Source organism: Rhea americana, unplaced genomic scaffold (genome assembly GCF_003343005.1).
Source record: "Rhea americana isolate MKP2758 unplaced genomic scaffold, rheAme1 scaffold_97, whole genome shotgun sequence".
Lineage (NCBI taxonomy): Eukaryota > Metazoa > Chordata > Aves > Rheiformes > Rheidae > Rhea > Rhea americana.
The window spans coordinates 1,703,776-1,715,878 of record NW_028187166.1 but is presented as its reverse complement, the minus strand read 5'-3'; the positions used below and the strand labels follow the sequence as shown (position 1 = coordinate 1,715,878).

At 52.7% G+C, this 12,103-nt stretch overlaps 1 protein-coding gene across 1 annotated transcript; it reads left to right on the top strand.

Moving 5' to 3' along the window:
• Positions 1-511: 511 nt before the first annotated feature.
• On the top strand, positions 512-12,003 carry CACFD1 (calcium channel flower domain containing 1). The gene is made up of 5 exons (XM_085325270.1): positions 512-939; positions 5,740-5,812; positions 6,285-6,410; positions 6,512-6,619; positions 6,753-12,003. The coding sequence occupies exons 1-5, from the start codon at positions 804-806 to the stop codon at positions 6,841-6,843; spliced, it is 534 nt and encodes a 177-aa protein (XP_085181396.1). The 5' UTR covers positions 512-803; the 3' UTR covers positions 6,844-12,003.
• The last annotated feature ends 100 nt before the right edge of the window (positions 12,004-12,103 follow it).

Below are 12,103 nucleotides of genomic sequence, written 5' to 3'. Positions count from 1 at the left end.
TACATGGGTAACAGGATCTAGTGGTTGGATAGCGGCAGTAGGAGCCAGAGCTCCATATTTCTGCTCCTGGCTTTACCRCTGACTTTACCGTGTGACGTTAGACAGATCAGCAGTAAAAGTAAAACAGAGTGAAGGCAGGTAAGGGAAAAGCCACGTGCCCACGCTGGCTTTGAGGATCGAGACTCGCTCTTCCTCCGTCCGTGGCTTGGGGAGAGCGTTGGAGCCGGGCAGTGGTGTCGGCGCGGACGGACGGAGCCTCGGGCCCGGTGCCCGCGCGGGCGCGGCGGGAGGCCGCGCGGGAGACGCCCGAGGTGCGGGGCGCGCGGCGGGGGCGGCCGCCCGCCTCGGCCCCCCGCGCRGAGCCCCGTCCGGCCCGCGTGGCGCTGCCGCGGGGCCTCCCGCGGCCCTGATGAATATGCGCGCCGAGGGCTCTGCCCACCGCTCGCTCTTCCAACGCCAGCCACGTCCAAGCCCTCCCTGCTGGAGGAGGGGACCCACAATGCAACACGCGGGCAGACGTGGACGCTGCTCCCAGGGCCGCTGGCATCGCCGCTGCCCGCCCGGACCCTCCGTCGTCACCCCGGCGGGCGGCCGGGGCCGGGCCGCGCATGGCGCCGCCGCCGCCAGAGGCCCAGCGGAGGCCTTAGGGGCTCTGCCCTGGTCTCGCTGGAGCGGGGCGGCGGGGGGGGGACGACACACACACACACACACACACACGCGCGCGAGTGTCGCCCGCGGGGGCCTCCCGTGCGGCTGGGGCGCAGGCGGGGACGCGGGGCGCTGCCCCCTGAGCCCCGGGGGCCATGAGCGCCCAGGATGACCAGTTCCCAGCCGCCGCCGCCGCTGCCGCCCCCGGCCCGGCGGCTCCCTCCGCSGATGATGGCATGACCTGGTGGTACAGGTGGCTCTGCAGGATTGCCGGGGTCCTCGGGGGCGCGTGTAAGTATCCCCTTCCCTCGCAGGCAGCGGCTCGCGCGCGCCACAGCGTGCGCCGGGGGGTCGCGTCTGCCTGCCTTCAGGATCAGACGCGCGTTGGGGGGCGGGGAGGGGGGAGCGTGGGGCGACGACGCGGGGCTGCAGGCTCGCACCCGCCCTGCAGGCGTAGGGTGCTGCGTTTTGGGGAGGCGGGAGCCACGGCCTGCCCGCACCGGGGTGGGTTCAGCGTGCACGCAAGGGACGTGCTTTCCTCCCACGGAGCCCTGCTGCACTTGGGCGCCCGGGAGAAGGGGTGTCACGGGGGAGGATCTGCTAATCCGTGGGTTTCTTCTTGGGTGAAACGCTGCTGGAAATGACGGGCGCAGGAGCCGAACCCCTGCTCCGGGGGGAGGGCTCTGGGCAGGCGAACTCGATGATGGTTTTTTGGGAGCACCAGGTAGTCAGCCGGGTCAGGAGCAGGGCTTAAGCAGAGACCACGGGATTTGATTCATCACACTCGTCTGCTGGGTGTTTTAAGTGTTCCTCCAACATATTTTCTTTGCCCTTTCTGAATGTTGGAGTGTGTTTTCCGTTATTACCGTTGCTGATCGTGGAGGCCCTCGCTGTATTTTTTGAAGGAGGATGATGAACTTTGTTTACGTGCTGTGCATTTTGAAGAAGAGTTTAGTCTTGGGCGCGCAGAAGAAGGGGGACGGCGTACAGCGTAGCGAGCCAGCTGCGCTGTGAATTACCTGCCGAGGAAAATTTTTTCCCAGGGAAATTCTTTGCAACTTTGCCAGAAACGAACTTGTCCTATGGTGTTGGGGTACGTTCTGCRAGGTGATTAATAGCTCTTAAAAGCAGGAGGGACTGTTATGACCACTTAGTCTGATCTCCTGCAGAGCACAAGGTGGAGAATTTCTGCTGCTTCAGGTCCGTGACTTCTACYAAAACAAGAACGTTTCTCAGCCAGTACAGTCAGTCCTGATTTATTCCCTCTGCTGTGGCGTTTTGTTTGATCCCGCTCTCTTCCTGCCCGCTTTCCACGCCTGGCTCTTGGTTGGGACTTGCCTGCACGAGGCCAAGGCGTTTTTGTAGCCGACTTTGCGTACTGTGGTATCGCAGAGCTGGCTGGTGACAACCCCCTTTCGTTACGCTGGTAAAACAGACGCCGCTCTCTCCGCCGCGTACTTTAGCTGCTGAAATTCTGGAGGTGTGAAAGGATTTCTTAGGATTGCTCTTATGGGGCAAAACATCCCCGTCCCGGCATGCTCGGCCRGGGGCCGCCTCTGCTTCTGGTCCCGGCAGATGGCCAAGACACCAGCTGCAGCATGTCTCCAGTGCGGGTCCCGACAGAGGGATTTGTGTAGCCGCGTCTTTCCCACGGCCTGTGATGGTAGCCAGAGCCTCAGTACCTTCTCTGTAGTTCTGGCGCATGCACAGCTTAGAGGGACGTGGACGGAGGCAAAACCCTGAGCTGGAGGGTGAAGAGCTGGAGAGGGTGGCTGGTAGGTTGCACTGTCTAACCCTAGCCCTGCTGGAACAGCTCAGGAGTGCCTTAAAATCAGTGCAGTTCTTCAAAAACATGTTTTTTTCTCTCTRTTTTCAGGTTTATAAGCAGCTGAATTGTATTTGGATTATTCTCCCAACCTTTTGTTCACAGCTTTGAAAACTCATGACTTATTTTAAATGAAAGCYGAGAGTTTTATACAGTTGAGTGAGTCTGGGAGAAGGAACTTTCAGAGGGAAGAGCCAGATTCTTAACYGCGCTCCAGGTGATTTGGGAGGTCAGAGAACTGGCTCCGTAGCCCTGGCGGTCTCTCTTCGGGAGGTTTGTGAGGCAGAGAACTGGAGAGCTAGAGACACAGATGGCTGCCACAAGTAGGGAAGTGGGAGGTGATGGGAAGAGGCAATCCTCTGGCRCGCCGTGCTAGCTGCGGCCCTCTTCACTGTGCTCCTTGTCCAGCATTGCCCTGCTGAAGCCGYGTAGTTAGCGAAGGGGTGACAGTAATAACTGGGCAAGGCTGGGATCTGCCTCTGGTTTCAGAGCTTGCTGTGAAAGAACAGAGTTCATTATTAAGTATTCTGGACAACTGGATCGCAGCTGCTATGAGGATGGATTACTTCTTACAGAAGGCCAAATTCCCTGTAGACAAGAAGAGAAACTTTTTTTTTTTTTTTTTTTTGTTAGTGGAGGTGAGCCTGGGAGATAACATCTACCACATGCAAACACCACAGCATGCTTAAGATAGAAGGGTCCAAGGGCTGGAGCCAAGGTTTGGGACCTATTGCTGGCTCCTGCACACGGTGGCTTTGTGACCTTGGCCAAGTCCCTTTTCCCCCTTGAGGTCCTTTCTGTAAACGGATGGTCAGATTCCTTGGCTTTTGTAAAATGCTTTAGGAGCAAAAACAGGGTTGCACTGAGGACAGTGACCAGCTGCTTGAAATGAATAAAGTCTTGGGGGAGGGTGCTTTCTTCCCCTCCTACATTTAAGCTCCCTGTTATTTGTACTTCTTGGAGATTCAGCCTGAGATAGAAATCAAACAGCAGAAGCGTCTTTACTCCATAGCTCGTCTGCCATCAAGCACTGTCTGAATTATAAACCTTTTCTGAGGCCTGTGTTGCAAAAAGAAGTCTCTGCGTTGGCAGCTCTGTTCCTTTCGGCTCCTGCAGCAGAAGCTGATCCCGTCCTAGTGGGACAAGGTCGTGCCAGGCTGCTGTGGGGAGCATTGCGCTGGGAAGGAGACTGAAGGTCACCAATCGTTATCTCTGTGGCTGTTGGCAACCGCCGCAGGGTGCGGTGTTTCTGTGATTACAAACCCCTGACTCCTTTCCCGCTGGTTGGTGCTCCCGCTCGTCRCCTGCTGACGTAGGGCTTTGCTCAGCCGAGGGTCACTAGTCCTTTGGCAACCAGGACGTTGGCTTAGCTGGGAATCCTGCAAGGACGTTTTGTGCTCAAGGGTGGCTTGGTGGTGTTTGAGGACAAACCAAAAACCAAACCCTGACAAAGCAAAACCTTGACTGACTAGATTAAAAGAAAAAAAAAAAAAGGWGKTGTTATGTAGGCCAAAAATCTWCTTGGAAAATAACGGTCTGCCTCCTTAGGTTTGCTCTGTAGTTCTCCAAGCYTCTCTGCCCATAACGCTCTGTCGTGCTGCTAAGGAAGGCCGTGGCCTGCCCCAGCGGCGGCTGCATTTCCAGGGTAGTCAAGATGCAGCTGGTTTTGCTACTCTGCTGATTATGAAGTGCTTTAAAGTCATTTAACATTACTCTTAGGAGTGTGTTTTCCTGTGAGCAGAGCAAGTGTCAGAAGCTTTTGGTGCTCCCCAGATGCTCCTCTTCTGTCCCAGAAGTAGCCCAGGTTTGGTAGTCACAGAGAAAAATTAGAAACTTCGGTGTTGTGCCCTACTCTCCATGCTGCCTGCTGCTGCCAGCAATCCTGCTTGCTGTGGCTTTCCCAGCTCTTCGGGAGGTGACTGCAAATCCCACCCTGCTGCCTCAGTTTCTCCCCTGCAGTGTGGGGACACCGACACGGGCTCCTGTGCGGCGGGAGGAGGAAGGCGCCCTTGGACCATGGTTGTTAATGTGCTCTTTGCCATTTCTGCTCTATTAGCGGCTCCTGTTTTTCTGATGGGATTCGCTGAAATACTTTGGGTCCTATAGAATAGTCTTAGAAMGTCTTTAAAAATAACCTTGGTTTGCTGTTTCCTGAAAACAGGAGGCCGCTGGCTTGTGGGGTGACCTTAGATTGGTCCCATCATAGGCCTGAAGCCTCTGTCTGGTAAATAAAGGTAACTATTCTTAAAGGAGCTTTGAGGATTCAGCGGTGACCACTAAAAAGAAACCTTGCACGCATGTGCCCGCTTTTGGAGGGGTGACAGGACTGCTCGCAGCAGCCCTGCTCTGAGATTCCCGTAGGAAAACATGGGCAGGCATCTAAAATAGCAGAACTCAGGTTGGTCTCGTTCTCAGAGAGAGACCACTGGTCTTCATTACGCAGCTAAACATCCCCAACGCAACCTTTAAGGACCATGTGATTTTAGCCAGACTAAAATTATTTATTGTARTGCTTATTCTTGCACTATATAATAGTGCTCTGCTACTGCACTGTGCTGTTGTTTACTGTGGTCTCAGCTGCTGCCTTGGGCTTAGCCAGTGCCTCCCTGCCCTGCCTCCTCCCCGGCTCGCGTTCCCCATGAGCAGCAACGGCCTGTTGCTATCTGCCGAGGACAAGGCCCATATCAAGTGCAGGGAAGATTTTGCAAGTTTAATGAGGCAGGAAGTAGGTGCCTGCAGCCTTGGCTTGCACGCAGCCGGTGGTTTCCTCTTATTCATTACAAATTCAGAACTGCTGGAGCTATTTTGGGCCTGGCTTTATTCAGCATCCACTTACATTTCTGTTAGAAGAGACCCAAAATTGGCTCTTGGTTTTGCCCATCCCTGGTGGAGTTGTGCAGAGCCTGCAGCGTGTGGCCGAGAGCCGAGTTCACCTCCGCTATATTTACGTATTGTCCCGTATGCCCTTGGTTTGCTCCATGCTGCAGGTCATTTTTTTTCTGGACTCTTCCCTTGCGCTGTGCTCGCGGGGGCCTCCTTGTTCATCCTGGGACAAACCAGTAATTCCTCAGCAAACAAAAACCAGGATGCCATTTAAGTGTTTGCATTTGAAAGCAATGTATCAGCACAGGAGGGCGAAACTGTGACAGGTGCCAGGGCGAGGAGGAGCGGCCGGCCCTGCCCTGCCCGCCCTGCCGCAGTCCCTCTGCCCCTGCTGGTGCACTGGGTTTGTCTTCAAGGTCACTCAAACCCTCTTTGCTTTCCAGCCTGTGCCTTTGCTGGCCTCTGGAACTGCGTCACCATCAACCCTCTGAACATAGCGGCTGGCGTATGGATGATGTGAGTAGAGTTTCTTTTTCCTTTTTCCTTTTTTTTTTCCCTGCTGGGAGAGAGGTTCTGTTAGTTAAACACCATTTAGCAAGGGTCCAAGCTGCCCTGTTGGGCAACAACTGAAGTGAAACATCCATCTGGCCTTGCAGGAGAAACCTGACCTGTGACTTGTCACGATCTTCTCAGCTGAGGTGGTTGAGACACTGAGTTTATTCTATTTGTATTCCTCTTCTCTCCCTACCCCACTCCTCAGCTCTTTTCAGGTAGATACTGGGGTACCCTACCCAAAATAAATCTGGAGCATCACTGGCCCAGGGTTCGGGAATTAGACAGGAGGGAAAGAGTGAAACAAGCGCCAGCCCCATCACACGTGGCTGCTGGTGTTTGAGCATCCGAGTGGTACCTGTGGGAAAGGGGGGCAATGCCGGCCCTCGCTTGGGGCTGCGCTGGCAGGATTAACTCTCGTTCGCTTCATCTGGAGGCTCAACGCCTTCGTGCTGTTCCTGTGCGAAGCCCCCTTCTGCTGCCAGTTCATCGAATTCGCCAACGCGGTGGCCACGAGGGCGGACAAGCTGCGGCCCTGGCAGAAAGCTGCTTTCTACTGCGGGTGAGGAGGTGACGGTGCAGGGCATCGTGGTGGGAAGCATGAGAGTCCCGGCACGGCACAGGGATCAGGGCTGGGCACTGAGGGTTGTCTCTGTCTTCCAGGATGGCTGTGTTCCCCGTCATGCTCAGCCTGACGCTGACCACGCTCTTTGGAAATGCCATCGCGTTTGCAACCGGGGTGCTTTATGGCCTCTCAGCTCTTGGCAAAAAGTAAGAGAAGTGCCTACTAGTGCGTCTGGTGGACCTCCATGGTGGACCTCTCCTCGATGAGGAGGCCTCCATGCTCGGTGCTGCACTGGCCTTGGTGGGCATCCACAGCTCAGGCTGTCCCTTTTCTCTGCAGGGGAGATGCCATTTCCTATGCTCGGATCCAGCAGCAGAAGCAGATGGATGAAGAGAAGCTCACAGGGACCCTGGAGGGAGAGGCTCTCTGAAGCGTGCAAGCTCAGAGTAACCTCTCTTGGGCACTGAGATGCTGGTGAAGACRTGGAAATCTGCTCTGCCCTTCCCTCTGCCCTCTCCCGTTGGCATTACTCTACGGTTTTTCCAGACACTGCAGCAACYGGAAATCTCAGGGGTTGGGGCGGGCTGTGCTCCCCGCTCACACTAGCAGCCAGGCCGCAGCATGTTGGCCCCTCTCTCCTCCTTCTCCTCCTTGTCCATTCAGAAGTTTGACCCTGAATCAGTATCTCTCCCTTCCTTTTCTTTCTTTCTTTTTTTTTTTCTTTTTTTTTTCCCTGCTGAGGTGCTGGCCCTCCGAGTGCTGCTTTGAAAGCTGAACATGTAGCCTTTCTTCAGAGTGGCCCTGTGTTAGCATCTGGGGCCATGATGAGCCCACCGTGTTTTGCTGAGGTGTGATACACCTGTCTGGAGTTTAGTAATACCTGGTGATGCTTAAGCTTGGACTTCTTTCATTGAATAGGTTTTAATGGGCCCAGTTAGGCCAGGCACTGGAGGCGTCGCTGTACAGTAAAGGACTTCCAGTAAAACCCTACATGAAGACAATAACCATCTCTGCAGAGGAGCTGCCAGAAGTTTTGTGACAGCTCTTGATACCTATAAAGCACAGTTCCCCTCCCTCTGCATACAGCTGCAGGCAGTTGCTGTAATTTACTTGAAATGTATGAATTAATTACTTTGTCTTAATAATGGTACTTTCCTTACGCTTCACCCTTTTACTGCGGGAGAAGGGAAGTGAGGTTTGCTTTACCCCAGCTGAACAGGGATGATAATAGTCTTTGAGCCAAGCAGGGGCTTTTTGCTGGTGTGGCTAAGGGTTACAGAGGCGAAAGAGGACCCTTCTCTCGTGAGCCGGGGCTCTGGCGTCTGCCCCTGCCTCTGCTCCTGTAGCGTGCGGGACCTGCTCTTCGCTTCTCTCTGGTACAGTGATTCCCTTTGGGCTCATGTTGTTTGCGTCAGTCCTGGGCAAGTTTCCTGCAGACACAGAGCAATCCACACCACCGCAGCATGGGTGGCAGGTACAGCCCAGGACATCCCGCTGCTTTACGCAGGCTCCTGACGTGGTCTCCGTTTGCTTTGTATCATGCAGACCGGAACGTCTCTCTAATCCAGAACCACCCCCCCCTCCATTTCTCATCACGGTCTCTTCTGGGGGAGTTTTAATTTATTTGAATTTACATGTGTGCTTTTTGTTCTGCTTAGGAAAAGAAAGAATAACTTATTTCTAGTTATTTAAATGCTTTAATGGGACTTGCTCTCCCTGGACATAGGAGAAGGGAGTGCTCTGTTTCCTATAGTTCAAGGGAATGTCTCATTTGATTTGRGGTGTCTCTCTGTGGACCTGGGGAGAACCCTGGCTGCTGTAACTGAGGTACTGTAAAATCCTGTTTCAGCCTTGAGAGTGTTTCTCAGGCTTTTGCAAAGCATGTTTCCCTTCTTAACTCCTCTGTCGTCTTCTGGGCCACTGATTTGACAGAAGTTTGTTTTCCCCTTCTTCCAGGAGAGAGAAGTGAGAAAAACCAGGCGGTAACTCCTGGATTTGAGGGTTTGTACTCACTCCAGCAGTTAAGGCAGTTAGCAGCTGTGGTGAGTACTTGTAGCCAGTAACTGCGGCCGGTTCGTACTCCCCTGCTCCGAGAGCCGAGCTCCTGCTGCCCCCTAACACTCTGTGGCCCTGTTTGCACCACTGAGGCACCCAAAGGGTCACGCTCTGCAGTCTGAGAAATGCTGCTGGAGATTGAGGGCTGTTTGTCCACGGAAGGATCTGTCGCTCAGCTGCTCTGCGGCTTTTGAGCAGTGTCACGTTGGACGCTGTCTATATAACCATGTCCTGAGCATATTTATGTTAGTTGAATGACATCGCAACAGTGCCGGCAGTGCCTGCAGAGAGCAGCTAAATACCGATGTAGCGTGTGCATTGCAGCAGGAGAACAGAGATCCCCGGAGGTTAGGGGGCTAAGCTGTCGGCTAATGTTATATGTTGTTTCTTCGGTGCAGTTCAGGGAGGTGTGAAGATTTACACCAGTCGGGAACAYAGCCTGGGTTTATTTACACGCGCAGGCCCTTGCGGCTGGATGCCAGGGAGCCGCTTTGTGCTAAGCCCCTTTCCCCCCCGGCCTCTGTACTGTAATTGCTCTGACACCAGCTTGTCTGGGATGTGGAATAGGCACCGTCAGCTCAGATGCAGCTTGTTTCAATAAAGGCTCTGCTGTTTCTGAGCCACCAGCTCTGGGCTGATCCATGTTGCTGTGTGGAGTGCGTGGGGCGTTGGCCTCCCTTGTGTGTGTGTGTGCGTGTGCATGGGGACCGCAGCCTCCTGCATCGTTGATGCTTCCTGCAGCAATAGGGCGGTGCAGGAGGAATACACTGCGGTCTCCGGGATGCTTCTGGATAAGGCTCATGGTGATGCTCAGGTGGATAACAGCCTCCCTTCCCTGTGAGCTAGCAGGGTCCCTAGGCAGTATCTTTACTGGATGGTTAAAGCGCAGAGTCCTGCCTGGTAAACAGGTCATCTGCACTGATTTTGGGGGGCTTGGGGGGGTTAAAGTAGTGTTTAGTAGAGGAATGTTGCAGACTGATGCACGTGCATGTCTTTGGTAGTGACTGCTTTGTGCTGTGAGTAGTTCCACGGTAGCTTTAGTGAAAGGAGATGAAGGGCAAAGCAGAGGCAGTAGAGTAACTCTTGCAGTCTGACCTACACCCAGAGGGAGGAACCTGAAATGGGCGCATGGACCCATGCTGGCTTCATCCGATTGCTGCTGGTCTGTGGCAGTAGGATGATCCTGGGTACTGGCACATGCAAGCGCTGCTCCCGGTTGGCTTGCATGGTAGATGGGTCAGCTCTGCTCCGTTGGCACCCACGGCAGAAATCCCTTGAATGCCGGCAGTTCTGTCATGCCATTTTGTAGCTGCTAGGAGCTAGGCAAGCTCATAATCTGCTTCAGCTCCGCCACTGTCAGCAGGATGCAAAGCTCAGCTCTGTGCTCTGGGCATGCTTTTGTTGAAAATGGGTCTCAGAGCCTCCTCTGTAAGAGCCAGAGCTGGAACCTTTGGCAAAAATGCTGAAAGATACCAGATCTGCTTGATGCCTTTGTGCCCCAGCAAGAGGTGTCTGGGGTCATGCTCTGAGAGCGTTGATTCCTGCAGATCCAGCAATATCGGGGTGAGCATGTCTGGAGTACGAGCTCTTKGGAATTTTGGCTGTCCATGCCATGGTTGAAACCAAGCCAGATGCTGCCATCATTGCAGACATGGCCTGGTGAAGGATGTATCCTCCCAGCAGAGCYTACAGCATCCATGGCTTTCAGGAGTTACAGTGATAGTTAGTGGATGGTCTCACTCCAGTGTGGACAAGAGACTATATTTGTGGAGATAGGTAAGACTTATAGAGTAGTAATGTCCCAGTAGTTAGTAGGCCCATTCACAGTGTGTGGTGGTTATTTATTGTGTTTTGAGGCACTATCGTGGTGCTCAGAGGTGTACAGGAATAAATGAAAAGCCTTGCTCTAGTGATTTTACAGTCTCAACCCAATCTCAGCTAGTGGTGTCCAGGCTAATCTAAGGGGTCTCTACAGAAGAGGTTCTGCTTGCCCAGATCATGGAAAGACCTCTTGGGAGAACAGGTCAGAAGTTTTATTATGTGAGAACTCAAGAGCAGGTGATACGTTGCCTACAGTGAGTTGCTGACAATAAATGTGGAAAGACACCTTCTTACTGGCTGCAAATGTGCACTTAGAAATGAACTCTACCACTATTCACCACATAAGCTGTGCACTTCTCTTTCCTAAGTGCATTTACACAGTATATAAGTCTACTGTGTCCTGTTTAGTCATGAAAACGACAGCCCTTGTGCGTATAAGCTCCACTTTCCTCTGGGGCTTTCCACTGGGCGTGAAGAGAAGAGCAGAAGCTCACCTTATCCTTTGTACCCAGGCCTTGCTGCTCCAGGCAGGAGCCGGTTTTGTAACACCAATTGACTCTCTGTGTGTGCAGTGAATAAAAAGACCATTCTACCTCTGGAAAGAGCCACTGTGATTTCTCAGACTCTAAGTGTTGTAGCAGAAGCCCTCAGACTTTCTGTACGGAAGGAAGGAGGTCACTCAGAGAATACTTTTACAGTGAGGTTCTCATAGGACCTGAAGAGTCCAACCTCATTTCATACTCAGGTGTTTCCTCTTTAAGCCAAGCCCTGGGAAAGCTCAATTCATCCTTACAATTTTTTCCTCAGGAAGAACGAATGCTGTCTTCAGGGAAGGGTTTCACTTAAGTGAAGATTTCAAGACCTGGTCTGTAGCCATGAGAGACAGGGAATGTTCTAGGACAGGGTTGCTGGAGATCCTGATCTTCTGGAGGTCAGTGTGAACCAGAACTATCAAAAACTCTTCAATCAGGCCATACTTAGAATCAGTCATATTTTAGGCAGGCCTGGACTTCTTTATAGAAATGGAGCTTAGCTGCAAAAATTGGGCCTAGTGCTGAAACTTCTCTAGGGTTTTTATTTTGGCTCATCTCTCCTTCTCTGTCTTTGGCTGCTTTAAATGAGTCTTCTGATAAGGCATATTTTCTCTTAGGTGATTTCTCTCATGTCCTGCTGCAGGGGTTTTAAATAATAGTTATTATTATTAATTGGGCTGAGATCTAGCCCAAATATGCTRTGTTACCCCTTGGATTCCCTGTTACAGCAGGTTGACTTGTGCCTGGACTAGGAGGACAGGCCTATCCACAGACCTGCAGGGTGCCACCTTCTGCAGCTGTGTTTTAGGTACATTTAGGCTCTAGAGAAAGACCTTAGTGTTGCAGGACAAACAGGAAAAAGGGGTAAAAACAATTTGCTACTAACTATGCAGGTGAAAACTCAAAGTGATAGAAGTGGAGGCTCTGTGTGCAACTGTGGTGGAGGCATCCACCCTCACTCTTTGTGGAAGGGCAACCCTGGGGTGGGAAGGACCTGCCTCAGTATTTGTGCTATCTTTCCTACAGTGAATCACTTGCACTACAGCTGAATGTTTGTCTCTGTTCTCGTTCCTTGTTCTGATGTAAAGTTTCTTTGTGAACTGTATTTGATCTCGTTCATTAGGCTTCTGGTATAATGTGTGTTTTTAGAGTAATAAAATGTGGCAGTTTTTTATATGAAATATCTGGCTCTGCCTCTTTTGAAGTCCTCAGGTGCATAAGACTCATCTGGGAACAGGTCGGTAGACTACTGTGATCTCCAGGTCACAGTCCTCATCGACC